The following is a 27,817-nucleotide window of genomic DNA, read 5'->3' on the forward strand; positions in this document are numbered from 1 at the left end:
CGGTGTAGCTTGGGTTGTGCTGTGGGGTGGGAGCACAGAGCCTCACGGTGTAGGTGGGTGTGCTGCAGGGTGGGAGCACAGAGCCTCACGGTGTAGCTTGGGTTGTGCTGTGGGGTGGGAGCACAGAGCCTCACGGTGTAGGTTGGGCTGTGCTGCTTTTCAGGGTGTTTGTGAAAGGTGAGCAGTTTTCTAATGCATTTTTTCCTCCCGTGTTTTCCAGTGAACTTGTTGGACACAGCAATGATCCCCGGAGACTGGGGCTGGCTGACCTACCCATCGCACGGGGTGAGTATGAGGCTATGAGCACACTGACGAAATGGGGTCTTTGGGAGCCGGTAGGGCATGTTGCCTGTGGCCCTTCTGGGCAGCTTTGGTGTAAATGGAAATGAGACAGCAATGCCTTCTCCCTGTTGAACATACAAGCCTCTTCAGCCTGCAGCTGAGCCTAGCAGAGTTTGCCAGAAGGGTCTGTAGCGCAGTCCTGTTGCCCTCGGACGTCTCCTCGGCACGGGTGGGTGTTCCGTGGTGAGGTGTTCTCAGGCCCCACGCGGCTGTACTGGGGTGAGCATGCTCAGGAGCTGGCGTCTCCTTTGGTTGTTGTCTAGCACAACCCAGGAGGTTGGAGCTACACGGCAGTTTCTTATCAGCCTCAAGATTACAATTTGCACTAATAGAGCAACAGGGATATTTGTGTGGCAGGAAACTGGTATTGCTAAAAGACAACTCTGTAAGACCGCACTGCTGGTGACACACCTTGACGGGCCATGAAAGGGCTGTAACCACGATCCCCCGATTTCTACCCCCAGCTGGGAACAGCACAAGCTGTCGCCATCACGCGTACCCACAAGCAAGCCATGCAGACACACCTACATTCAAACACAGCAACTGTGCTCCAAACATGTGCATACCTCCCCTCCCCCCTCATGTGGGGGGACACACACACACACACACAGGTCCCCATGTTCGACTTCCCCCACCCAAGGACAGCACCCCTGACAACACACGTTTATAGTGGACCCAACCTGGGAGCGAAATACCAACCAACACCAATTTGTTTGCCCAGTTACCGTTTGCAGCCTTCTCAGCTGTGATTTGCAGCCCATCTGCTCCTCTCCCGGATGCCTGTGTCACCGAGTGCCCCACTGCCTGTTGGCATTATGTTGGGCACTGCAAGAGGCCAGTGTCAAAGCCAGAGTCACAAGCTGGAAATGGGACTTGGAGAGGGCCAGGTTCTCATGAGGGTTTAGCCGTAGCCCTGTGGTTTCATTGTCTCCATTGGGCACATTGAGCCTCCCTCACACTGAATAGCACCTTCCTGGGCCAGACACGGACTCAGGTGCACTTCAGGATGAGACGGGATCAGCATCTGGCTACACATGTGCACATCTGTGAGTCAGGGAGGGGCAGTTATGTAATGCCGCCAGCCGTTTCCCACTAATCAGCGGCTGTTGGCTGTGGTGGTGTTGGTGCTTGCTCTGAGACTTGTGCTCATCCAATCAGGGAACAAAAACAGTCCCACTCGTTACGTGACCAATCAGAACGAAGCAACACAGCTTCTAGCAGAACTGAAATGTGCCGGAGTGGCCTTCTCAGAAGTGTTGCGTTTTTATGGTCCCCTCTTTTTCCTCTCTTCTCTAAACTACGTGGCCCTAATCTCTTCAATTCCTTCTCATAGAGGAATCATTCCAAGGCTCCAATCATTTTCTCTGATCTGTTGCTGGAGTCTTTCTCTCTCTGCTCTATCTGTTTGAGAAGGAGTGATCCGAACTGTGAATTCTTAATAATAACGATGAGGAGATTTTATGTAGAATATTATCAAATATGTAATTACATCAAATCCTTGGCTCAGCTCTGACTTTAATTTTAGAAACTGCAATGATGAGTACCCTGCAAACAGAATATATTGTAGATGGTTAGACCTTTTCCAGCCACGCTGCCTTACTGCACACAAGCGTCAGACCTCACAATATGGTCTCCAATGCTTTGTCCAACCTAGGTTTAAATACTCAGGCAACGAGGCTTTTGCCACATCCTTCAGGAAACAATTCCACATGTTCATACAGGACAACCCTGCTTCAGTGCTGCTTCTGACATTCAGAGTCAATTTTCCTTTGTTCACTTTCATTCCGTTCCCCTTTGTAACATCCTTTGTAACACAATTCCTTCCCCTCCTAGGTAGTCACACCCTTCAAACACTCAAGGACTGTTGTCACATCTCGCCCTGTGGCTGTTCCTTTGCCAAGCTCTACCTGTCACATTCAACTCTTTCAATCCCTCCCACCAGCTCTCTAGTGAATCCTTTTGGTTAATCTTCCGGGGCTAGACCCCAGCAGGTGTAAATCAGCGTATCTGCATTGACTGCAGTGGATCGTTGCCCATTTACTCTAGCTTAGGATCTGCCCTGATGTGTAGTTTTGCATCCTAAGTTAATTTTCTTATTCTCCTGGGTCCCTCTGTTGCCTGAGACACAGCTGAGCACATCCTCTGCCTTTGCGTTCACTCGTCTCTTGGCTCCTGCTTCCTCTCCCGCTGTGCTGACTGCTCATTCAGCATCTCCGCATTCTTCTTTCTGCTCCTGTGCCATTTGTCTTTAGTTCCCTCCTCTTCTTGCCTCTTTGGGTGACCTCTGCCACTTCCATAGCTAGAGCCACCACCTCCATGCTGATAACATCCAAACCTCTCTGTCCAGCCTCCACCCTCTCTTGCAGCCGGTGGTGGCTTCTCTCAGGTGTCCTGCCACCAACTCACACTCACTCTCTCCAGGATGAACTTCTTTAACTGACAACTCCGCTAGCCTTCCTGTCTCCCAGGCCTGTGACTGTGGTGTCCTTGACTCAGCTTTCTCCTCTTTCCCATGTGGTCACCACCAGGCTAGAGTCAGTCTATCAAAACTGTTTCACTTTGTATAAATAATTAAATATTGAGCAGGACAGAGGCAGCCCAGTGGGCAGAGCATTGACCTGCAATGTGGGAGATTCCAGGTCAAGTCTCTATGTCAAATGAGGCAGAGCTGGGCCTGAAGGTGAGTCTCTTAACACCCTGGTGAGTGCCAGGCTAGGCTTTTCAAAACCAGGAGGTTTCTGCGAAACATTTTGGTTTAGACAGAACGGCGTTATTCAATAGAAAAAAGGTTAGTTGAAAAACTTTCGATCAGCTCCACCTTTACGCTGTCTGGGTTTCAGCGATGGTGGCTTCCTAGCATGCCAGCTCCCCAGCTCCTGGCCTCCTAAACTAGGATAGGCAGAAGGTCCCTAAAAGTGTGTGTGTGGAGGAGGGCAATGGCACCCCAACTGTGCCCTGGTCCCTGCACCACCTGTTCTCCCTGAACCCCCACCCTTGTACCTCCCATTCCCCCGAGGCCCCGCCCCCATGCTGCCCATTCCCCCAAGATCCCGCCCTCACTCGGCCCCTTCTCCCCAAGTCCCCTGCTTCCTTCACAAGTGGGAGGGCCCTGGCCCCCTAGCTCCCTCTGTTCCTGCGCCCCGTCCTAAACCCATTTGTTGCTTTGGATAAACAGTTTCATTTCCTGTGTTTCCTGGAAAAAGGCTAATGTAGTGCCAATCTTTAAAAAAGGGAAGAAGGAGGATCCTGGGAACTACAGGCCAGTCAGCCTCACCTCAGTCCCTGGAAAAATCATGGAGCAGGTCCTCAAAGAATCAATCCTGAAGCACTTGCATGAGAGGAAAGTGATCAGGAACAGCCAGCATGGATTCACCAAGGGAAGGTCATGCCTGACTAATCTAATTGCCTTTTATGATGAGATTACTGGTTCTGTGGATGAAGGGAAAGCAGTGGATGTATTGTTTCTTGACTTTAGCAAAGCTTTTGACACAGTCTCCCACAGTATTCTTGTCAGCAAGTTAAGGAAGTATGGGCTGGATGAATGCACTACAAGGTGGGTAGAAAGCTGGCTAGATTGTCGGGCTCAACGGGTAGTGATCAATGGCTCCATATCTAGTTGGCAGCCGGTATCAAGTGGAGTACCCCAAGGGTCGGTGCTGGGGCCGGTTTTGTTCAATATCTTCCTAAATGATCTGGAGGATGGTGTGGATTGCACTCTCAGCAAATTTGCGGATGATACTAAACTGGGAGGAGTGGTAGATACGCTGGAGGGGAGGGATAGGATACAGAAAGACCTAGACAAATTGGAGGATTGGGCCAAAAGAAATCTGATGAGGTTCAATAAGGATAAGTGCAGGGTCCTGCACTTCGGACGGAAGAACCCAATGCACAGCTACAGACTAGGGAACGAATGGCTAGGCAGCAGTTCTGCGGAAAAGGACCTAGGGGTGACAATGGACGAGAAGCTGGATATGAGTCAGCAGTGTGCCCTTGTTGCCAAGACGGCCAATGGCATTTTGGGATGTATAAGTAGGGGCATAGCGAGCAGATCAAGGGACGTGATCGTTCCCCTCTATTCGACATTGGGGAGGCCTCATCTGGAGTACTGTGTCCAGTTTTGGGCCCCACACTTCAAGAAGGATGTGGATAAATTGGAGAGAGTCCAGCGAAGGGCAACAAAAATGATTAGGGGACTGGAACACATGAGTTATGAGGAGAGGCTGAGGGAGCTGGGATTGTTTAGCCTGCAGAAGAGAAGAATGAGGGGGGATTTGATAGCTGCTTTCAACTACCTGAAAGGGGTTCCAAAGAGGATGGCTCTAGACTGTTCTCAATGGTAGCAGATGACAGAACGAGGAGTAATGGTCTCAAGTTGCAGTGGGGAAGGTTTAGATTGGATATTAGGAAAAACTTTTTCACTAAGAGGGTGGTGAAACACTGGAATGCGTTACCTAGGGAGGTGGTAGAATCTCCTTCCTTAGAGGTTTTTAAGGTCAGGCTTGACAAAGCCCTGGCTGGGATGATTTAACTGGGAATTGGTCCTGCTTTGAGCAGGGGTTTGGACTAGATGACCTTCTGGGGTCCCTTCCAACTCTGATATTCTATGATTCTATGATTCTGTGTTCCATATTTGCCACTTAAAATAGCCTTTGAAGATGTGCCCTCGTGACGATTTCTCCATTGACTGGAGAGCATCTCATTACCCTCTGTCCAACAGCCTGTGCTTTGAATCCAGGTCTGTCCTGGCTGGCGAGGGCCAGCAGGGGGTGCTGTGTCTGATGCTGATGGGAATTGTCAACACCTGTCCATTGGGAGGGCAGCTGCTGTGTCCAGAGAATGTCACTCGCTGCACTGATGATCTGGCTAGCTACTTCCCTGTCTGCCGTCTCGCATTGTTGGTTCGGAGTCTACGATGGTTGTGGCTCCAACAATTTTCAGACCAACTTGATGCCTCTGGCAGCCTTGAGTCCTGGCGGTGTGGTTTCAGGACTGGGTCCCGCACTGCTGGCCTTGGCAGACCTCCTGGCGATGAGTTAAGATTGTGTGCCCATGCCGGTATTGCTACCCTGGGAGTGGCCAAAGCAGCACAATATCACCGGGCGGCACGGGGCAGGGCTCCTGCTCCCTGAGGGTGTTCTCATGTGGAGCTCCACGGCATGCCCCCTCCCCTTCCTTCTCAGTGTATAGGGGGCCGCTGGAAGGGCTTGCAATGCGATATGCCTGCAGGCTGCTGGTGGCACCCAGCTCTCCATTACTGCCTCCCCAAGCCCAGCTAGGACTCCTAAGACCTGGCCCAGGGGCGGATGAGACTGGCACACGGGTGAGAGCTGGTTGGCTGAGCTCAGTCTAGGTAAGATAGCGGCTCGTGGTTGGGGAGCAAGCAGAAGATAGCTGAGGGTTATGCTGTCCCACGTGCTGAGGATGCATCTGCCATGAGTTCCCAGGCTGGGGGGCAGTTGGGGCGCTAGCTGCTGTGAAGCACTACCATGCAGAAGCGCTATCTGGGTGGCTTTCTACCATTCATTCGGGGCTCAGCAGTTGTGACCATTTCTTTCAGATACAGCCCTTACTGCATCGTCCACGCTTTTGCCACCACTCGCTTAGACGCTACACGGGACTCTGCAGGGGGCTGCACTCCAAGGGTCTGTCTCCACAGCCGCTGGGAGGGTGACATGCATCCTCTAGCTGTGCTCTGGCTGCACCTGAAAATAGCAGTGGGACTGCAAGGGCACGGGCAGCTCAGGCTAGCCACCTAAGAAACATACCCAGGAGTCAGGTGGGATTGTACTAAGGCGGCTAGCCTGAGCCACCCATGTCACCATGGCCCCACTGCTATCTTTAGGGGCTAGCTCCAGCAGAGCTAGCAGATATTCAACTCCCTGCGCTGGGAATTACACCTCCCAGCAGCTGTGTAGACGGACCCCGTGACACCTGGAGACAGGAGCTGGTGCGGAATGCTGCAGCTTCTCCCTGGAGCAGTGTGTCTCAGAGGGAGCCCGTGCCACGGTCCCAGCTCCAACATCCACGTGGTGCCAGGGTCGTGGGGTAGAATTTAAGGCATTGTTTTTTCCCTGTGGAGCCCCCAGTGGTTTGGGACCTGCCTGCCTGAGAGATGCTTGTCTCCTTGTGCCATCCTGCCCCCACTGAAATTAGTGTGGATGTCTGAGTCGCCCCCTCCCCCTGCTGCATAACAGAGAGGCAGGACAGTCTCTGTCAAGGCCCCAGACCTTAGAATGTAACCCGCTCTTCCCCCCGCTGGCATCTGCTGCCCATCAGGGCCTGTTCTCAGACCCGCTACTGACCCAAGCTGTGGGAGGGAGGGGCTGCGGGGGTAGCTGTTGGCCTGGGGAAGGGGCATATTGTCACACTGGGATTTTACTGAGCCTGGTTGTTTTTGGCAAAGGCATCTTGAGCTCAGGCTCCTCTCTGAAAAGCTACCTAACTAAATAAAGCTCTTGCTCTCCCCCCTAGGGCTGGCTGTCCGTGGTCCTGGCCTGAATGACCAGGCTTCAGGGTGTTAATTGCCTTGGCTGGAGGGTCACCCTGAAGGCATCTCAGCCTGCGTGGAAGATGCAGGGCTCCTCTAATGCTGAGCCTTCATTCCCAGCGTTAATTCTGTCCCATGTGAAATATGGCTCACGGCCAGATTAATCTGTCACAGACGCCTCCTGTCGAGGGATGGAATTTCTCACTCTAGCTTCCTCCATCAAGAGACAGGCCATCTCATCCTTCACCCCCCGAGCCATGCCCCCCAGCACGCTCATTGCCTCCCTTTCCTCCCAGCAGGGCCGTGCTCTAAGCCCGCTGCCAGGTTCAGACCCCAGGCGCACACCAAGCACTGGTGGGTTTCCCTCGGCACGGGCACACGGTGGGCTGCCAATGTGCTCTGTGTGCACTACAAGAGCACAGAGCACCAGCCCCTAAAGGGGCGCCATCTGCCGGGGGCTCAGGGGAAGGATAACACCAAATTAGCGTCATCTATCAGGTTCTGCCTAATTACAAGGCGGGAGCTGCATGGAATGCCCCAGGGGACCTTTGCAGCCTGGTACCAATGGTATTCGCTTGGTGGAGAACATGGCAATCCTGTTCAACTGCTAATGTTAGCAGAGTTGGCATGAGGGCCCCACAGAGCGGGCTGCTGGAGCCCCTGCTCCTCCACTCGGAGGCCTCTAGGAATGTCACAGCAAAGCTCCGCTTTCGCTTAAGAGCAACAGGAGCCTTCGAGGCTTCTAGCCCCGCTGTTCGTCCATGCAGTCCGCTTCCTGCCTCCCCAGATTCCCCCAGCTGAGACCCCTACTTCCCTGGGCCCCTCTTCACACCCCTCCAGGATGCCTGCCCTGCTGCATCTCTCACGGTTCTCCTGTCCTCCACGTCCTGGCTTAGCCCAGCAGACTGGCTCGGAAAGGCAGCTTAGACTGGTCCGTGTTTATATGCATTGCGCTTTACCCAGTTTGAAACAGCTTGTTACTTTTGATGCTCACCCTGACTCTCCCCAAAACACTGGCTGGTTTCTCAGCAAGAGGAAACAAAACACACCTAGACCTTCTGGGCCCAGCCAGGTTGAAACTCTGATGGCTCTGGAAAGGCAATTTTTAAAACACCATCGCTTCAAAGCACTGCCCAGGGATGAGCTGCAGCATGCCGAATTTCAGGAGGATCATTGCCTTCTGAGGGAGTCAGGGGGCTGTGAAAACTGGGCTTTGTTTTTCTTTACTGTTCAATGTGGTCTTGGTGTCATGGCAGCCTGGGCTTCCTCCATCATGTCTCTCTGCAAACAGTGCCTGCCCCTAGGCTGGGATGGGCCGGCAAGCGCCGGTGGGGATGGTATGTGTTCTCATGTGGACTGTTGTCTGTTAGGAGCGGGACCAAGAGGCTAACAACCATATTTCCAAGAGGCCCCTAGCAGGCTGTAGCTGCAGATGGTGATAACTTTCAGTCATCATTGCCCTAGATTGGATTTGGACTGGCAGCCTCAAAAGGGACCTCCTCCCTCACTTTCAGCTGCAGCTGGTGGGAGGCGCTGGTGAGTTGCTCTGTCTGAGCCTCACAGACAGAGGAGCCAGGGCCGGAAGCACAAACGCAGCCGCCTGAGTGCGCTCGGGCTGGGCGCCCTTTGACCCCAGGGAAGGGCAGGCAGCGGGAGGTGTTGGGGTCTGGTTTGACATTTCCTCTCTCTGGGTGATTAACGGGTGCGTAATTGGCTGTAATAGCCACACTGACTGTCACCCTCCATCTCGGTGACACATGCAGGGGGAGGAAGGGTTAGTGGGGGCCGCCCTGTTCCTGCAGGCTTCCACTCCTCTCAATTAAAACTTCAAAGCGCTCCCAAGAGGTTCACGGCCAACTCCCTCCCTGGAACCGTTCCCTTCACACTGACAATTAAACTCTTCTCAGTGCCGTCAAACAACCTCACTTCCTGCTTCTCGCCCTGCCCTTTGCCAGTCCCTGCCACAAAGTGCCCCAGTACCCCCCTCCCCTGTGCCCGCATAGCACATGACCCATCAGCCCCTCTGCAAATTGCATTTCTACTGACTAATTAAAATGCTGATGAGATGAGTCAACATATTATTAATTATTGTATCATCTCCTTTGATTTACAAAGTCAAACAGGAAATGATTTTGTTCAGATACCGAGTATCTAAAGAGGCTGAATGATTCTTGCAATGCTAATTACGAAGGGAACGCCTGGATGGCACAACCCCCCCTCCCCTCTCCTCGCCCCCACTCCCCATGATATCCCCTGCACCTCCACCAGGACCTCTGGCAGCTGGCGCTGCAGCCTCCTCCCTCCTGCTCTGCTCAATCCCAGAGGACAGAAAGGACCAGGCTACTTGTATGGATGGGACAATGCAAAGAAGAAGATGTCATGCCAGAGGGGTGTGACTATGCTAATAGCTGTGTTAAATCCCTAAACATGCCCAGTGGGATCTAGATACTTCCAGAAGCCTTAGCCAGGCCTCCAGCCAGACTGAAAAACTGCCCTTTCACTAGTGAACAAAGGGCCACCCTCTCTCTCACGGCCTGTGTGGCCAGTGCTGGTTCTCATGTAACTCACAGTCTGTGGTCGATGTGGGACTCTTTTTGCCAAGGCAGTCAAATCACTTACCCTGCCTGACCCCACCCCCTCTCACCTGGATGCACACACACGTGGACACACGGCGGGACAGTCTCACCACACACAAACACGGACACATTTGCCTTTGTCAAGGCTCATGGCTCTGAGAGGAGCTGGCCGCCTGCCTCCTGTCAGTCCGGGGAGGAGAACTGAGGGGCAGCTTTCTCTAGTGGTGAGAGCAGGGAAGCGGGATAGACCCCCAGCTTTACCATTCACCTTACCAGGTGGCCTTGGGCAAGATGCTCAACTTCCTCATGCCTCATTTCTCCCTCTGCACAATGGGGCTAATAATACAGACCTCCCCCACAGGGGGCAGTTTGTGAGGGTTAGTCACTCAGTGATTGACAAGTGATTTTATAAGTGTTGTGAGATCCTGGATATAAGTATCCTGGTTATTGTCATCTGCTTGTTAACGAGGATCCTGGCAACTGCTCTGTGAACACGGACTCCATTGGAGATCTGGCAGTAGAGCCTGGTTTGTAATCTCTCCGTCTGTCTGTCTGGGTAACGGTCAGTTGCCTGCAGTGTGTTGCTCAGAAGAAATTGCTGCTTGTTTTCCAGACTGATTTCCTGCTATGTGGCAGGTGCCTCTCTCTCTGTCACTCTCGGTTTAACTGTGCAGCTGCTTTTGGGTGCCCTGAACGCAGGCCAGGAACAAAAACCCCCCAAACCAGCTTGTTATCGCTCTGGAATAATCCAAAAAGTATCAGTGGAATTGCACCAAATTTGCTTAAACAACCAGCTGAGATGCACGCCACAGGAGAAGCTGCCTGTCGTGCTTGTGTGTTACAGATGAAAGTTTCCTGCTGGTAAAGCACCAGCGGGGTGGCCAGGGGCTGATCTCCTGCATCAACGGAGCAGTCACAGCACAGACAGGAGGAGCGTCTGGCTCATTGCCCCACTTAAGGTCTCTCCCATTTCTGGCAGGGAAGGTCTTGGCCTCTCTCCCGAGCCTGCTGCCAGGAAAGCCATTGGGACCTGAACCCTCCCACCGGACAGCCAGTCAATGATAACAGCTCTTGGGTCGGAGTGAGTCAGGCCGGCTCTTTTTCTACAAGGCATTTGTACCATCACACTAGAGGCGAGGGGCTTCCTACCCCATGGCCAACCCCTCAGCCATCCTGGGTGCTATCAGCTGGGAGAGTTCACTGCTCTGGAAGGCCTGGGCTAAGAACGGAGATGCTTTGCTGCTTACAACAGCCTTTGAATGCAGGCACTCCCATCTGCATTGTTTGTAACTGCCTAGCACAGAACGTGGGGGTGGAGCCCTCACCTCCAGAAAGGACCCCTGAGCCATGGGTCTGCAGGTGCAGCAGAGTATCAGGCAACAGTGGTCAGGAATATGCTGCAGGAATATCTAGGCTTTTACAGCTGCCCGGGACCCCCTTGGCCTGCCATGAGATTTCCAGGGGTTTCTCTGGAAGGTCTGGGCTCTGCCTGCATGAATATTGGCACTGAAAGCAGAGAACAGAACATGCCACAGTGCAGCTAATATTCATTTAAAAATGGGTATGTCAGGAGGAGCGGAGCCTTTGAAAATAAAGATTTTAAACAAGATAAAAGCACTTACAGCTAATTCCCTGGATGCTGGTAACTACCAGCAGTTAACGGCCTGAGGTAAAGCTCAGGGTAGTTAACTGCCTAACAAATCCCTTGTTAGCCATCAGAGTGACTGATTTTATGGGGATTGTCACTATTAAAAACCACATTTAATGCTTTATTGCTACAATAATGTGGGTTATTTTCCCTCTTCCACTTGACTGTGCTGCTGGCTCCTGGGAAGGACTCGCAGCTCAGTGCCCATCAGGGAAGAGCTCAGGACATTTCTGGGGGCAGTGGCAGCTCTACCATGCTGGCAGGACCAGCAGTGAGGGCTCCGTGGCTGTCCCCCGTAGGCATGATCTCAGGACTGGGTAGGCTGAGGCTCTTTCATGGAGCCCTCTGGCTTGGCACAGCCAGAGGGTGGGAGCCATTTGGGGGATTGTCATGGAAAACAGCAAGGCTGAGGCTCTTTCATGGAGCCAGGCTTTTCTCCTTATGTGTTCGTTCCCTTCAACTTCCCCTTTTCCTCCTCGTCCCCCTCCGTTGCACCATGCAGGCCCTGGGGAGATTTTGGAGACCTTGCTCAGCCGCAGAGCTATCTGCTGTTTGCATCTTTTCCCTTTTATAATCTGGTATTTCTTTTTTTATAACTTATGTTGACTTTAATTTAAACTATTAAACGAGCCCCTGAATGCTGATGGAATTGCACTCCCTCCCCCCGCCGCGCACTCACCGCGCTAATTATGATGTCCTCATTTTCGTCTCTCTGGGGGATCTTATCACAGTGACGGGGGACGAGCTGAGCTTCGTTTAATAAAAGCCACTTCAAACCAGCAGCCAGGAGCAGGCCGAAGTGAGCACGGCTGGAGAGGCCAGGTGCACGCACAGCGCCCTCGTTATTGAACTGATCCTTATCCCCTCCTCCTCAGCCCCTCACTCAAAGTCAGCTCTGCCAGGCAGAGACGCCTCTCCCGGGAAGGGCAACTAGCCTTGGGGTCCTGTAATTACTGTAAAAGAGAGAAACCCTTAAAGTCACAGAGTTGCCTAATGCCTGTCCCTGGGTGCTGAATCTCTCCACGCACACACAGGATGGGATCTTGTCCCACGCTGGTGGCCCAGGAGCACAGGGACCTAGTGACACTCCCAAGTTGATGCGGGATCACTCTAGGCCCTCTTCAGGCAGGACACACTCTGGGTTAATAAAAAGACCTAGCTTTGATATAGTTCTTTTAATCAGTGGCACCAGCTTCCCATCAGTAGAAGTTACCAGGCGATCAGACACTCTTGGTAGCCTTTGCTAGAGCGAGCTATCAGGGATGGGAAAGACCTCTCCAGATCATTCCTTCCAACCAGAGGGAATATTCCCAAGGAATCCCAAGTGATGGGACATCCACCACTCCCCATGGGGGTCTGGTCTGCGGCCCAACAGACCCTCTGGCAGAGAGACAGTACCTCCCCTGTTGTTACTGTGAATTATTTGTGTTACTGTAGCACCCAGGAGCCCTAGTCATGGCCCAGCCATCATAGTATATGAAAACAGGAGACAAAGACGGCCCCTGCCCCGAGGAATGAGCCCCTTGGGGTTTCCTGAGTTGGTGTTTCCAGATGCTGAGCCTTCGCCCTTCGCTGTGCCGATCGTGCCCAGCACCTGCAGAGGTGCTGCAGAAAGCTGTTCCCTCCCGCTGCGTCACTCGTAGTTCAGGCTCTGGCTGTCTTGCCCATCAGAAGTAGAGGGAGCAACTGACCCGCCCAGCGTCATACTTGCCCGCAGCAAGGTAAAAGAAAGTGTTCAGTGGTGCCCATTGGGCCTGCTTATGTCTGCCCCCATCCCTAACAGCTTGGCATGATGGAGGATGGGACCTGGGAGCCACACCCTGGGCCTGGCATGTTTACACGGCGCAGCGGATAATGGTGACGACTGGCTGATCTCTAGCAGCTTGCATCAGAGGAGCTCAGAGTGCTTGGGAAACCCTGAAGGAGCTACACCGCCGCCCTCTCCGCGAGGCTGGGAGGGGTTCTATAGAGGGGAAAACCAAGGCATAGGCACCGACTCTGTGGGTACTCCGGGGGAAAAAGTGGTGGGTGCTCAGCACCCACCGGCAGCTCCCCAATCAGCCCCATTCCTTTCCCAGAGCCTCCCACCCACTGATGGGTCCCACCGATCAGTGCCTCCTCCTCCCTCCCCATGTTCCGCGGCGTGCAGGAGGCTCTGGGCGGGAGGGGGGAAGAGTGAGGAGGAGGCATGCTCGAGGGAAGGGGTAGAACAGAGCGGAAAGAGACGGGGTGGGGTGAGGGTGAGAAGAGGCAGGGTGCGGACTTCGGGGAAGGGGGTGGGAGGGCGGGGCCTGGAGCAGAGCCAGCAGCTGAGCACGCCCCAGCACATTGGGAAGTCAGCACCTGTGCACCAAGAGCACCCAGGGAGGCTGTGGCAGCCTTGCCAGGCCAGGGGAGGAGAACAGGATGGCAGCTGGTCGCAGGGAGCAGGGCTGAGCACGGCACGCTCTGCGCTAGAATGGCAGCAGGGGAGTAGTCGCTCAGTCTTCTGCCCAGGAGCTGGGATCGGGGCAGGAGGAAGCCTTAGCCCACGAGCTGGAATCTTCCTACACTAAGAGATGCTGAAGCAGAGGGTGGCCATCCTGACTTGCTTTCCGTTGAAGTTTTCCTTGCTCCGTGTCTCTCCCTGCGTCCCTGGTTTCAGACCCTGGAGTGGAGGCCAGGATGACTGGACCCCTGCCCACCACCCCTCCTGGCGAATCCCCCCAGGGGCTCAGGGCCTTGCTAGAGCTGCAGTGTGATCCCAGTGACCCTGGCCCTGAAGGGCTAGTCCAGAGAGGATGGGTCTGCGCTGCCTGTGGCAGGCAGGACTCGACTCCCTCATTCTGTTATTTCCCAGACCCAGTGTAAGTCAGTGTCAGTGTCTCAGCGCTGTTATCGGGTGCTGGTTCCCCGTGTGTGCCGCCTGCAACCAGGCCTGTGGTCGTTCCATGGCTCCACCATTAGGCTGGAGAAGTCTTTGCTAGAGAAGCCCCGTGCAGTCTGTGCTCGGAAGCGGAGCAGTGAGTGGCACGCTGAGTCAGGCATGTTGGTTGCCGCCCCAGAGGCAAGCGATGCACATTAGCGGAGCCCTGAGAAAGGAAACCTGTTTACATCACAGAGAGGAGGCTGGGGCAGCCCAGAGTCGCTGCTTTCACTTCAGTTCTAAGGTAGGTCAGACTCAAAGACCTGCCCAGCCTCCCTGCCTGCTGCTCCCCGCAAACGTCCCAGGCCCCGACCCACCTCCGCTTTCCAATAGCAGCCTGAGTGTCAAGGGTGAGAGCTCTTCTCAGGAGCCGTCAGATGCCTGCAAAGGGAGGAGAGAGCGAGGCGTGGGGAAGGCCAGACTGGGAAGGTCATGGGCCTGCTGGCTGGCAAGCACCACACCATGCTGAGTGCCAGCCTGCAGTGCAGAGAATGAGCCACGTAGCTCTGAAAGCCAAGCCATGGTGCCAAGGGCAGAGGCCGCACAGGAGAGGCCCTGTGGAGGTGGAGTAAGGTCTGACCCCACTGACATGGTCTTATTAGGGGGCCAGGGGCAAAGAGCAAGCAAAGAACACCTGAAAAGTAGGAAGGTCCCCTGCAGGTTTGACCTTGGGTTGAGGCCAGCCAGGGAACAGGCTGGGCTAACAGTATCACCCCCAGCCACCTGCGTAGTGACCACCCACCTGAGCATGCCCGAGAGGTGCTCAGGAGTAATGTAGAGAGGCCTTGCCATCAGGCATGGGCAGGTGTGGCTTGGGTGTGGCACAAGCAGGATGAATGTGTGTGACCCAGGAACCTCTTAGTGCCAACCAACAAGGGGCATGGAGGGGGTGCAGAGGGGTAACAGGGATCTTCTGGGCCTGGTATATGCAATCCAAGAAGTGTCATGGGAGGTGTCAACTGAAAGCCAGTGTCATACTGGTCATCAAAATCATGGTGAGACGCATGTATGGATGTTATAAGTAGGGATGTACATAGGTTGTATGTTATGTTCTTATGGTCTGTGCGTAGGGACAGGTCACCAGGTTTGTTATCAGACAAGAAGTGTTTCCCTAGCTGGCTGTTTACATGTTAATTAAGTATTGCACAGGTCACAGTCGGCTCCACTCACCAGTCTGAATGAAATGCTAACAAAGGGTTGTGAAAACTTCAAAGAGAAAAGTACCAGGGAAGCAAGCAGTGGTGGGGGGACACTACCCTATCTGGAGGGGCACAGCAAAGGTTTTGTCAAGTATATTTAGGGAACAAAGAAGACACCCCAGCATCCTTCACTGGGTAAGTAAATGGACAGTGAGTTTGCTTCATGAAAAAAGGATCTCAGCCAGGCTTGGGTGAAAACACTGGGGAGAACTTTGGATGAGATAAGTGTCTGAGACGTTAGCCTGTGAGTTAAGTGTAGTTTCTAGGAAGCGTGTTGTGATTTTGTTTTATGTGTAGCCATTTGTTCCTAATATTTTTACTCACTATCACGTCACTCTCTGTTCTTTGATAATACCCGGATCCATGTTTTCACTATAAATATATCTCAGTGCTGTGTGCTCCGCAGAAGCTGTGTTCTAGGGTAGGACTCGTTAGGGGCAGTGTATTGCTCCTTTGGGAACCGCGGGACTGGTGATTCTGTGAGGGTTCAGTGGATAAGTGGCTGGACTCTGGCTTGTCACATTCCCCAGAGAGCCCTGTTCTTTGCTTGCCCTGAGCCCCAGCTCCCAGTGACACCTCGCAGCGGAGAGCTCACGCGGTGTCTGGTGAGCACTGGGGGCAGGGAGCGATCCTGGGGCTGCACCTCATGGCACTGACAGTGGGGTGGGCAGGCGCCTTTTCCAGCTCACAGTTGCAATTAATGTCTCAATGGGCTCAGCAGGGAAAAGACAGAAAACAGACATTGGTGTCGTTTGTGCCCAATGAATTGTGACAATGGCTTTAGCGTCCTCCCCCGCACATTTCCCTGCGTGCTGGAGAACGGCTTTCCACTCACTCCAGAGAGGGGAGTGCCCTGTTGTGCTGTAGTGGGATGTGCCACTCCCTCCAGCGCTGTGTTGTGTTGTGTTGTGCTATAGCGTGGTACATGTCCTGGCTCCTGTCCCCTCAGCTCCCCCCGGGCCCACTGGGTTTGCTGACTCTTTTTATTGCTTTGGTAGGACAGGGCCCTGGACAGGGCCGGCAGATTTGGGGCGAACAGAGGCTGGAAACGTTCACTTACCAACCTGAGCTCAGCCCTTTCTCACCCCAGAGAGAGAACCCCGTGTTGTTACTTCACAAATGCGTTTCTGTTTGTGTGAATACTAACAGTCTGGTCTGATGCAGTGACATGACCCCTCACTCTTCCCCAGTGTATCGGGAAGGGGCCTGCCTAGGTGGGGGTTGGTGGGGTGTTTTCCACGTGATCATGATGGATGTGGAGAAGTTCAACTGGCCAATCTGGAGCATTGGCTTGGGAGCTATTGCATCAGTGAATGAGGCCATCAAAGTCCTGGACCAGGATGATGGCAGAGGGGCTGTAATCATGGGCTGGGTTTGCCGCTTTGTCTTTGTGAGCCATTGGTCAATGGGAAGTGGATGTGGTGCCTGGGGCAAAAGGCCAGAGAGAAGGTTGGGTTCCGTTTTTCTTTGAGGAGTTCTAGACTCCTGCTAGTTCTAGTTATAACCTGCTGAGGCCTTGTCTTCACTGCAGAGTTAACTTAAGTGTCGGCCCTGTCTTGTCTCCCATCCACACACAAACCTTTTCCTTGAGTGTGTTGCACTTTTGAGGCTATGTCTACAGTGTGCTGCAGTGTGGCCCACGGGGGGGGGGGTGAACTGCGTGCACCAGAGTGTTGCACTTGAACTGTCCTGTGTGGATGCTGCTGGCACAACCTAACAGGTACCTAGTTCACCTTCGCGAACAGGACTGTGTTAACGTGAGCTAGGTGCCTTTTAGTTCGTGTGGCAGTGTCCACATGGGGCAGCTAGATTGCAACACTTTGGTGCGCTCTGCAATTCCCGTGGCCTGCACTGTGGTGCAGGGTAGACAAGCCTGACCTCGAGTTGGCTGCCCTGGCTGGGGGCGCAGGCTAATGCTCATCGGCTGCTGACCCAATCGCTCTGTGCAGTTCCAGTGTTACTTCGCAGTGTGTCCACTCTCACTGGAGCTGGACGAACTCGAGGGGGGGTTAACCTGAACGCAGATAACTCAAGTAAACCCTGCAGTGAAGACAAAGCAGGAATGCTCAGCTGCCAGAGGCTTGTTTGTTAAGTTTCACTCCACGTCCCCAAATGTGCTGAAGATGGAATCCCTACAATTCAGGGTAGCCAGAGGCAGGGGCTATGAACTCTGCAGGAGTCCTGCGCCCACTGGGTACGTCAACTGCACTTTAGGCTGATTGTAGCACAGGTAGGCATACCAAAGCTCGCTTTAATCTAGCCTGGGTAACAATAGCAGTGAAGGTGCACTGGCCTGGACTCTGCGCAGGCTAGCAAGCTGATGAGCTTGTACGGGGGCAGCTAGCCTGCACCTCTTCACTGCTACTGTTATCTGGGCTAGATAGATGAAAGCTAGCAGGATATGGTTCCCTGTTTTACAATCACCCCATAAACTTCTGGGTAGACTTACCCATTCTCTCTGGTGCTGCACAGTTGCTGGGGTCGGAAAGCGGTCCTACCGAGCTGACACATGGCCTTTCTGAATGCCATCCTGGGCATATTTCTAACATGCGCATCACGTTGTGTCTGTGGGGTGGATGCACGAGACGCCTCAATGCAGCTGTATGATTTTGGAGGTGATTTTTGTAGTAAGCAGAAGTTCATTTTTCCAGAGCGAGTGACTAACTTTTCAATTATGCATCAGCATATTTCAATATCCCCTTTGAACTCATTTTCCTTGAGGCCTAATGACTGCAACACACGGGAAGTTCCTCTCTTTTCCAGGCAAATCTGAGCTCTAGGACAGCAATAGAAAGTTAGGAGACTTTTCCAGAAGTGAGTGCATTTTGGAAGTTGCAGGTGCATTTTGGAAGTTGGAGGTTCAACCCTCCTTAAACCTTGTGAGATGCAAAGAAGTTCTCCTCTTGCAGGAGACTAGAGATGCAAAATTTCTGCCAGAAAGGAGGTTTGTTTTTGCTGGAGGTAGAGGCAGTAGGAAGCGTGAACTGTCCCAATGTCATTCCATCCCTACTAACCATGTGCTCACATGATGTGGTGCAGAAGGAGCCAACAGGCCTGAGGTCAGCAGGGCTAGACAGGATAATATGGGGTTTGGCAAAGCAGAGTTGAGAGTTCTCAGCTCTAAATGGCTTCGCACTTCCAGGGACCAGCATGTCCTGCACCTTAGAAAAGCAGGGCCCATGCGGCTGCTTACAGCATCTGGGGGTGACAGGGACAGGGCCATTTTGATGGGCTTGGTGTCTGGGTTAAAGAGCTTGAGCTGAAGTGGGTTTGTGGCAGAGGCCTTGGGGGCAGGGGGCGGCACACATGGATTCAGGGGTCAGATTCTGAAACACAAGTGACATTTCTAAGGGCTTGGTTCAGATCTGAAAGATCTTTGCTAGTGAAACGTGCTTGCACCCTGTGTCATATTGCCCTCTAGCGGCTCCTCCACATACAGGGTAACAGCCTACTGCTACTTCTACTCTAGTACTCCTTTGACTTTAGTGGTCGAGGTCTCTGCTATGGATCTGAAGGTCCTGAGTTCAAACACCACTGCTGAAACACGGGGCAGGGGAGTGTTGTCCTGGCAATAAGTATTATAGTGTCCGTGGCGCTCGGGCAGATCTGCCAGGAGCCCCAGTGTCCTGACAGAGTCCGGGCCTTCCGTAGCAGGCAAGGCATCAGCAAGGGCCATGGCTGAGCCAGGGGCCTGCCCCCAGTGTCACTCTGCATGTCACTCTCTGGCGGTTCATGCGAAGGGCAAGTACAGCGTCCGGGGGCGGGGGCAGTATCATTCCAAAGCTCCAGCCCACTCCCAGCAGGGTCTGAGCCCTTACCACATTCAAACGAGTCTCTGCTCCAGAGGTCCTGGCTCCCTCCTGCCCTCCCTCCCTTCCCCACTCAGACACACAGGATCCCTGCCTTTGGGAGATTGGGCCCTTCAGCCCATTGGCTGGGCCCCACTGCTGCATCCTGTGGGGCTTCCACTTGGGTGGCACCGTGGCGTGCGCTGGGATGTCCCTGGGCTGGGGAGAGGGACTAGGGCTCAGGACCAGAGAAAGTAGAAGAATGGGGCTAGTCTTGGTGGAAGGAGAGAGAGGGAGGAGGACAAGAGTGGGAGGTGGCAAGGCAGGAGACCAGGTAAGTTTGGAGGAGCCCCAGACCAGAGCCCCATTTTCAGCATGACAGTCACTCACCGGGCTGTGTTCAGAGCAGTGCTGATGGCTGAGTCTGGGGGGATCACTGGTCAGGGCAGCCACCCAAGGAGCAGTGTGCAAGGAAGATACGGGAGAGCCCCAAGGCACCTCTCCGGTCAGCCTCTCTCATTGCAGTCGCAGTGTTTGCGAGTTAGATGCCAGCAGGACATCTTGTGCTGCCCCTCAGTCTAGGGCCTCTACTAGGCACAGCAAACAAGTCGCAGAGAGGGAGGCTTGAGCAGGAATTATTACTACAGATTTTCTGGAGCCCAAACCTTTGTTTTATGCCAGGACCTGGCCCCTTCTGGTTGCTCTGGCTGATTTCTGGAACCCCCTCCAAAAAAAAAGCAACCTGCAATGTGCTCCTTTAGTTAAGGAGGAGAAAAAGCAAGGTAGGAGATTGGTCAGAGGCCCCATGTGCCAGCTCTCGGTGCCAGGGGCAGGAAGGAAGCTGGAACGGGTCTGTTGGCAGGGGGAGGAGCTTGGCTAATTGATGCAAGAGTGCATTTTCCAGTCCCGACATCACAGAACTCTGCAGGAAAGGTAGCTTGTGTGCTTTTCATTTTTTGCTCTTTGTTGTTTGTCATTCAACAGTCACCTCTTTAAAATGTTTGTCATCCAGTCAGGGAGCAGAAGCTGGGACCCAAGGGACCAATCACACACCATTAATAACCGTGTCCAGCTGCAGTGGACAGTTTGTGAGCTTCCCAGAACCTGAGATCTGCTCCCAGGAACTCTGGTGAATCCTCACGAACAGGGAACACACCCATGGAAATCAGGGTGGGTTTGCCAACAATTTGAAAACAGCAAAAGGGCTCAAGGAAAGGGGGATTTGTCAGAAGCACCCAAGGGATTTAGGAGCACAAATACCAGCGGCTTTAAATAGGGCTTGTGCACCTAAATCCCATAGACCCGCAAAGTGTTCCCCTAAATTCATAATCAGCTTTATTCATAAAAGATCATTCATTCAGCTGCAGTTACAACCGTTCTGTTGTGGGGAGATGAAGGGCATGTTCACACTCACCCTTCTCCCCCCGTCCGAGGGCTTGTATCAGTGAATGGCTGATGTGCGTGTTCATACTAACCTCTCCCCCTCTGTCCCACAGTGGGATTCTATCAATGAAATGGATGAATTTTTCACCCCTATCCACACCTACCAAGTCTGTAATGTCATGACCCCAAACCAGAACAACTGGCTGCGCAGCAATTGGGTCCAACGGGACGGTGCCCGTCGGGTTTATGCTGAGATCAAGTTCACTCTGCGGGACTGTAACAGTATGCCTGGGGTGCTGGGCACCTGCAAGGAGACATTCAATCTCTACTACCTGGAGTCGGACCGGGACCTGGGCACCAGCACCCGGGAGAGCCAGTTTGTGAAGATTGATACCATAGCAGCCGACGAGAGCTTCACCAGCGTAGACCTGGGGGTCAGGCGGCTCAAGCTCAACACCGAGGTGAGGGGCGTGGGACCCCTGAGCAAGCGGGGCTTTTACCTGGCTTTCCAGGACATAGGGGCCTGCATTGCCATCGTCTCTGTCCGGGTATACTACAAGAAGTGCCCCGCGATGGTCAGGAACCTGGCGTCCTTCTCCGAGGTGGTTACCGGGGCGGACTCCTCCTCCTTGGTGGAGGTGCGGGGCGAATGTGTGAGGCACTCTGAGGAGAGAGACACCCCCAAAATGTACTGCAGTGCTGAGGGGGAATGGCTGGTGCCCATTGGGAAATGTGTGTGCAGCGCTGGCTACCAAGAGCAGAGAGATTTCTGTGTGGGTAAGTCTCTCTTTACCTCTTAAAGGGGAGGGCTGGGGGCAAAGATACCAACATGTCAAAATGAGCCGTAGAATATAGGGTTTGCACAATGAACTCTCACAGCAGAAATGGTCCCGTGAACATTCTTATAAATTCCAGTGGGTAAGGGGGGGGATTTTATTTATTTTATTTGATCTTTTATTCACAAGTAGACATTCCCCTGCATCAGGGTGACCAGATAGCAAATGTGAAAAATCGGGACAGGGGTGGGGGGTAATAGGTGCCTATAAAACTGGGACATCTGGTCACCCTACCTTGCTGCATTTGCAATCCAGACATTGCAGCACTGTGCTAGGGCACAGGAACCTGACAGTGACATTGGCTGGAAACTGACAAAACAGACGTGAAACGTCCTGGTCTGTTTTCCTTTCCGAGCTGAGGGAAACACTGAAAGCGAATCGGCCGTGTGAACGGCTGAGCGTGTGAGCGGGTCAGGAAGCCAGGTGGGTTATCCCCATCAGTGTTATTGGTGACACAGGCAAGGAAACCTGCTTTGTAGAAAGCTACAACTTTACGCTGGGAATGTCCCTCCAGCAGCTGAGAGCTGCTCCGTGCACTGGCTGTTAGCAGCTCATGGCCAGAGAGAAGAGCCCTCCCTCCTGCATACCTAAGCGCTGCCTCTCTCACTTCTCTTTGGCAGGGAGTTGACAGCAAAGCGAACAAAAGAGAGACACTAAGATGTATAAAACAAGGTTATCGCCTTAATCCCATCATCAACCAGAGCTACCCCTGCAGCCTCCAGGGGTGTAGAGGAGACTTCCCCAAGAGCCCCCCCGCCCCAGGAAGGGGTTCATGCTGCCAACTGTATAAACTGTGATAAGGAGTCTGGTGAGCAGGCAATAGCCCTGTAGCAGGCTGCGCAACTGGCAAGGGGCTGCGTGTGTACAGAATTCCATGCACTGGGCTCCCTGGGAGACCCCTCTGTGCAGGTTTGTTTGCTTTTGGTTTTTCATGCGAGGTTTTTAGAGGAGCAGAGCTTCGACTCTGCAAACAGGGTGTAACCCTTCTGCCCGTCAGAGTTGGCAGCTACAAGGGCCGGGTTCAATATCTAGGGGATCCACTCCAATAACACAATGCAAACCGGCTTGAGCCCCCACCCAGTGACCTGGGACAAATACATACCACCCTTGCTGGGCGCCTCCAAGAGGCAATACTTCCCCTCTTGCAAGCACATAGTCTGAGTGTAGCAAAAAGCCTTTTAATAACAGAGAGAAACAATGTGGCATTATGTTGGGGAAACACCACCAACAGGATTCATAACACAACCCATGAGCAAAAAAAACCCACCCCAAGCAAATTGGGGCATGCCCTTTCCCTTTGGTTCTTGAGTCCAGCAACCCCAAATCACCCAAAGTCCCAAAAGTCCAATGACCCAAAAGTCTCTGTCCCTGGTCAGGGCAGCCCCAGAGTCCGAAAGTTTATCTGCAGAGCTTTACCTCCCAACCTGGGTGGAGATGGGGGCGGAGGTAAGGGGCACTTTACATGATCTGAAGCTGACCGCCCCACAGCTCCATAGGGCTCCGCTCCGCTCTGCCAGCTGCCCCACGAACTGCTTCACTCAGCTCCGCGGCCCACAAGCAGCTCCCGCCATCCTATGAACTGCTCCACCAGCCTGTCCACAAGGCACTCCAGCCATCCCGCAAACTGCTCCACAATATATCTTCAGGCTCCCCCACTACTTAACACAACGCTCAGTGATTTCAGCTCTTAGCCCTGGTCTACACTAGGACTTTAGGTCGAATTTAGCAGCGTTAAATCGATGTAAACCTGCACCCGTCCACACGATGAAGCCCTTTATTTCGACTTAAAGGGCTCTTAAAATCGATTTCCTTACTCCACCCCTGACAAGTGGATTAGCGCTTAAATTGGCCCTGCCGGGTCGAATTTGGGGTACTGTGGACACAATTTGACGGTATTGGCCTCCGGGAGCTATCCCGGAGTGCTCCATTGTGACCGCTCTGGACAGCACTCTCAACTCAGATGCACTGGCCAGGTAGACAGGAAAAGAACCGCAAACTTTTGAATCTCATTTCCTGTTTGGCCAGCGTGGCAAGCTGCAGGTGACCAAGCAGAGCTCATCAGCAGAGGTGACCATGATGGAGTCCCAGAATCGCAAAAGAGCTCCAGCATGGACCGAACGGGAGGTACGGGATCTTATCGCTGTATGGGGAGAGGAATCCGTGCTATCAGAACTCCGTTCCAGTTTTCGAAATGCCAAAACCTTTGTCAAAATCTCCCAGGGCATGAAGGACAGAGGCCATAACAGGGACCCGAAGCAGTGCTGCATGAAACTTAAGGAGCTGAGGCAAGCCTACCAGAAAACCAGAGAGGCGAACGGCCGCTCCAGGTCAGAGGCCCAAACATGCCGCTTCTATGATGAGCTGCATGCCATTTTAGGGGGTTCAGCCACCACTACGCCAGCCGTGTTCTTCGACTCCTTCAATGGAGATGGAGGCAACACGGAAGCAGGTTTTGGGGACGAAGAAGATGATGAGGAGGTTGTAGATAGCTCACAGCAAGCAAGCGGAGAAACCGGTTTTCCCGACAGCCAGGAACTGTTTCTCGCCCTGGACCTGGAGCCAGTACGCCCTGAACCCACCCAAGGCTGCTTCCTGGACCCGGCAGGCAGAGAAGGGACCTCCGGTGAGTGTACCTTTTAAAATACTATACATGGTTTAAAAGCAAGCATGTGAAAGGATTACTTTGCCCTGGCATTCGCGGCTCTCCTGGATGTACTCCCAAGCCTTTGCAAAAGGTTTCTGGGGAGGGCAGCCTTATTGCGTCCTTCATGGTAGGACACTTTACCACTCCAGGCCAGTAACACGTACTCGGGAATCATTGTACAACAAAGCATTGCAGTGTAAGTTTGCTGGCGTTCAAACAACATCCATTCTTTATCTCTCTGTGTTATCCTCAGGAGAGTGAGATATAATTCATGGTCACCTGGTTGAAATAGAGTGCTTTTCTTCAGGGGACACTCAGAGGAGCCCGTTCCTGCTGGGCTGTTTGCCTGTAGCTAAACAGAAATGTTCCCTGCTGTTAGCCACAGGGAGGGGGGAAGGTTGAGGGGGTAGCCACACGGTGGGGGGAGGCAAAATGCGACCTTGTAACGAAAGCACATGTGCTATGTATGTAATGTTAGCAGCAAGGTTTACCCTGAAAGAGTGTAGCCACTGTTTTATAAAATGTGTCTTTTTAAATACCGCTGTCCCTTTTCTTTTCTCCACCAGCTGCATGTGTTTCAATGATCACAGGATCTTCTCCTTCCCAGAGGCTAGTGAAGATTAGAAAGAAAAAAAAAACGCACTCGAGATGAAATGTTCTCCGAGCTCATGCTGTCCTCCCAAACGGACAGAGCACAGACGAATGCGTGGAGGCAAATAATGTCAGACTGCAGGAAAGCACAAAATGACCGGGAGGAGAGGTGGCGGGCTGAAGAGAGTAAGTGGTGGGCTGAAGACAGGGCTGAAGCTGAAATGTGGCGGCAACGTGATGAGAGGAGGCAGAATTCAATGCTGAGGCTGCTGGAGGACCAAACCAGTATGCTCCAGTGTATGGTTGAGCTGCAGCAAAGGCAACTGGAGCACAGACTGCCACTACAGCCCCTGTGTAACCAACCGCCCTCCTCCCCAAGTTCCATAGCCTCCACACCCAGACGCCCAAGAACGCGGTGGGGGGCCACCGGCCAACCAGCCACTCCACCACAGAGGATTGCCCAAAAAAAGAAGGCTGGCATTCAATAAATTTTAAAGTTGTAAACTTTTAAAGTGCTGTGTGGCATTTTCCTTCCCTCCTCCACCACCCCTCCTGGGCTACCTTGGTAGTCATCCCCCTATTTGTGTGATGAATGAATAAAGAATGCATGAATGTGAAGCAACAATGACTTTATTGCCTCTGCAAGCGGTGATCGAAGGGAGGAGGGGAGGGTGGTTAGCTTACAGGGAAGTCGAGTGAACCAAGGGGCGGGGGGTTTCATCAAGGAGAAACAAACAGAACTTTCACACCGTAGCCTGGCCAGTCATGAAACTGGTTTTCAAAGCTTCTCTGATGCGTACCGCGCCCTCCTGTGCTCTTCTAACCGCCCTGGTGTCTGGCTGCGTGTAACCAGCAGCCAGGCGATTTGCCTCAACCTCCCACCCCGCCATAAACGTCTCCCTCTTACTCTCACAGATATTGTGGAGCACACAGCAAGCAGTAATAACAGTGGGAATATTGGTTTCGCTGAGGTCTAAGCGAGTCAGTAAACTGCGCCAGCGCACCTTTAAACGTCCAAATGCACATTCTACCACCATTCTGCACTTGCTCAGCCTGTAGTTGAACAGCTCCTGACTACTGTCCAGGCTGCCTGTGTACGGCTTCATGAGCCACGGGATTAAGGGGTAGGCTGGGTCCCCAAGGATACATATAGGCATTTCAACATCCCCAACAGTTATTTTCTGGTCTGGGAATAAAGTCCCTTCCTGCAGCTTTTGAAACAGACCAGAGTTCCTGAAGATGCGAGCGTCATGTACCTTTCCCGGCCATCCCACGTTGATGTTCGTGAAACGTCCCTTGTGATCCACCAGAGCTTGCAGCACTATCGAAAAGTACCCCTTGCGGTTTATTTACTCGGCGGCTTGGTGCTCCGGTGCCAAGATAGGGATATGGGTTCCGTCTATGGCCCCACCACAGTTAGGGAATCCCATTGCAGCAAAACCATCCACTATGACCTGCACATTTTCCAGGGTTACTACCCTTGATATTAGCAGATCTTTGATTGCGTGGGCTACTTGCATCACAGCAGCCCCCACAGTAGATTTGCCCACTCCAAATTGATTCCCAACTGACCAGTAGCTGTCTGGTGTTGCAAGCTTCCACAGGGCTATCGCCACTCGCTTCTCAACTGTGAGGGCTGCTCTCATCTTGGTATTCATGCGCTTCAGGGCAGGGGAAAGCAAGTCACAAAGTTCCATGAAAGTGCCCTTACACATGCGAAAGTTTCGCAGCCACTGGGAATCGTCCCAGACCTGCAACACTATGCGGTCCCACCAGTCTGTGCTTGTTTCCCGAGCCCAGAATCGGCGTTCCACAGCATGAACCTGCCCCGTTAGCACCATGATGCATGCATTGGCAGGGCCCATGCTTTCAGAGAAATCTGTGTCCATGTCCTGATCACTCACGTGACCGCGCTGACGTTGCCTCCTCGCCCGGTATTGCTTTGCCCGGTTCTTGTGCTGCATATACTGCTGGATAATGCGTGTGGTGTTTAATGTGCTCCTAATTGCCAAAGTGAGCTGAGCGGCCTCCATGCTTGCCTTGGTATGGCGTCTGCACAGAAAAAAGGCATGGAACGATTGTCTGCCGTTGCTCTGACAGAAGGAGGGGCGACTGACAACATGGCTTACAGGGTTGGCTTCAGGGAATTAATATCAACAAACGGGGTGGCTTTACATCAAGGAGTATTTCAGGCAGAACTTCACAGAGGGTTCTAATAAGAAATGGTGCACCTAAGTTATTGTTCTTATTGGAACAAGGAGGTTAGTCTGGCCTCTGATTGATACATGGCTAGATTTACCTTGCTGCACCTTCTCTGTGAGTGACTGCAGTGTGACCTAGAGGAATGAGTCCCCTAGATGGGGGAGGAGGCAAATGAGTACAAAACAAATCTGGTCTATTTCTTATTTTGATCCACTCCATCTATCTTTTACATCTTTGGCTAGCAGCAGACGGTGCAGAAGGACTGCATGCCATCCACATCTCATGGCTGCTCAGCAGAAGATGATGCAGTAGGACTGCTAGCAATCCATATCATCTGCCTGCTCACCACAAGACGGTTCAATAGGACTGACTGCAGGACTAAAGAGAATGACCTGGTCAAGTCACTCCAAATTTAGTCCCTGCACCCATGTCTGCCCAGGTGCTCGTGGCCAGGAGCACCTCAGACATGATGATGATGATGATGATGGCTACTAGTCATACTGTACCATCTGCTGCCACAAGGCAATGGGTTGCTGCTACTGTGTAGCAATGCCGTACCACGTCTGCCAGCACCTAGGAGACATACAGTGACGGTTACCTGAGCAGGCTCCATGCTTGCCATAGTATGGCGTCTGCACAGGTAACTCAGGAAAAAAGGTGCGAAACGATTGTCTGCCCTTGCTTTCACGGAGGGAGGGAGGGAACGGGGGCCTGACGATATGTACCCAGAACCACCCGCGACAATGTTTTAGCCCCATCAGGCATTGGGATCTCAACCCAGAATTCCAATGGGCAGCGGAGACTGCAGGAACTGTGGGATAGCTACCCACAGTGCAATGCTCCAGAAGTCAGCTCTAGCCTCAGTACTGTGGAAGCACTCTGCCGAGTTAATGCACTTAGAGCGTTTTCTGTGGGGGGACACACACTCAAATATATAAAACCAATTTCTATAAATTCAACCTTATTCTGTAGTGTAGACATATCCTTAGTCAGTTCAGCTCTTTGATGAATTCAGCTTGTAGTAGCAGGGGAGCCTCAGTGCTGGTGCACCATTAGCCCAAAGTGAGCTCAGCAGCCTGTAACTAGACTCCTAATGAAATCAAAATTAGCTCTGATAGTCCACAGTGCATAGAGGAGTAAATACAATTAGCATGTAAGACCCTCACCAAGGGGCCCATACCACCAAGTGTTAATACTTGCCCCTAGCCTCTCTCCC

The 27,817-nt window shown here is 52.9% G+C and overlaps 1 protein-coding gene across 1 annotated transcript in view; it reads left to right on the plus strand.

The window, feature by feature from the left end:
- Window positions 1-228: 228 nt before the first annotated feature.
- Window positions 229-27,817, plus strand: part of EPHA8 (EPH receptor A8) — a 101,032-nt gene continuing 73,443 nt past the window's right edge. Inside the window, exons 1-2 of the mRNA XM_073316605.1 lie at window positions 229-285; window positions 20,442-21,105. Of these exons, the coding sequence (XP_073172706.1) occupies window positions 241-285; window positions 20,442-21,105 (709 nt within the window). The 5' untranslated portion in view covers window positions 229-240. The remainder of the gene's footprint in view (window positions 286-20,441; window positions 21,106-27,817) is intronic.

The sequence above is a fragment of the Lepidochelys kempii genome, chromosome 18 (genome assembly GCF_965140285.1).
Source record: "Lepidochelys kempii isolate rLepKem1 chromosome 18, rLepKem1.hap1, whole genome shotgun sequence".
NCBI classification, from domain to species: Eukaryota; Metazoa; Chordata; order Testudines; family Cheloniidae; genus Lepidochelys; species Lepidochelys kempii.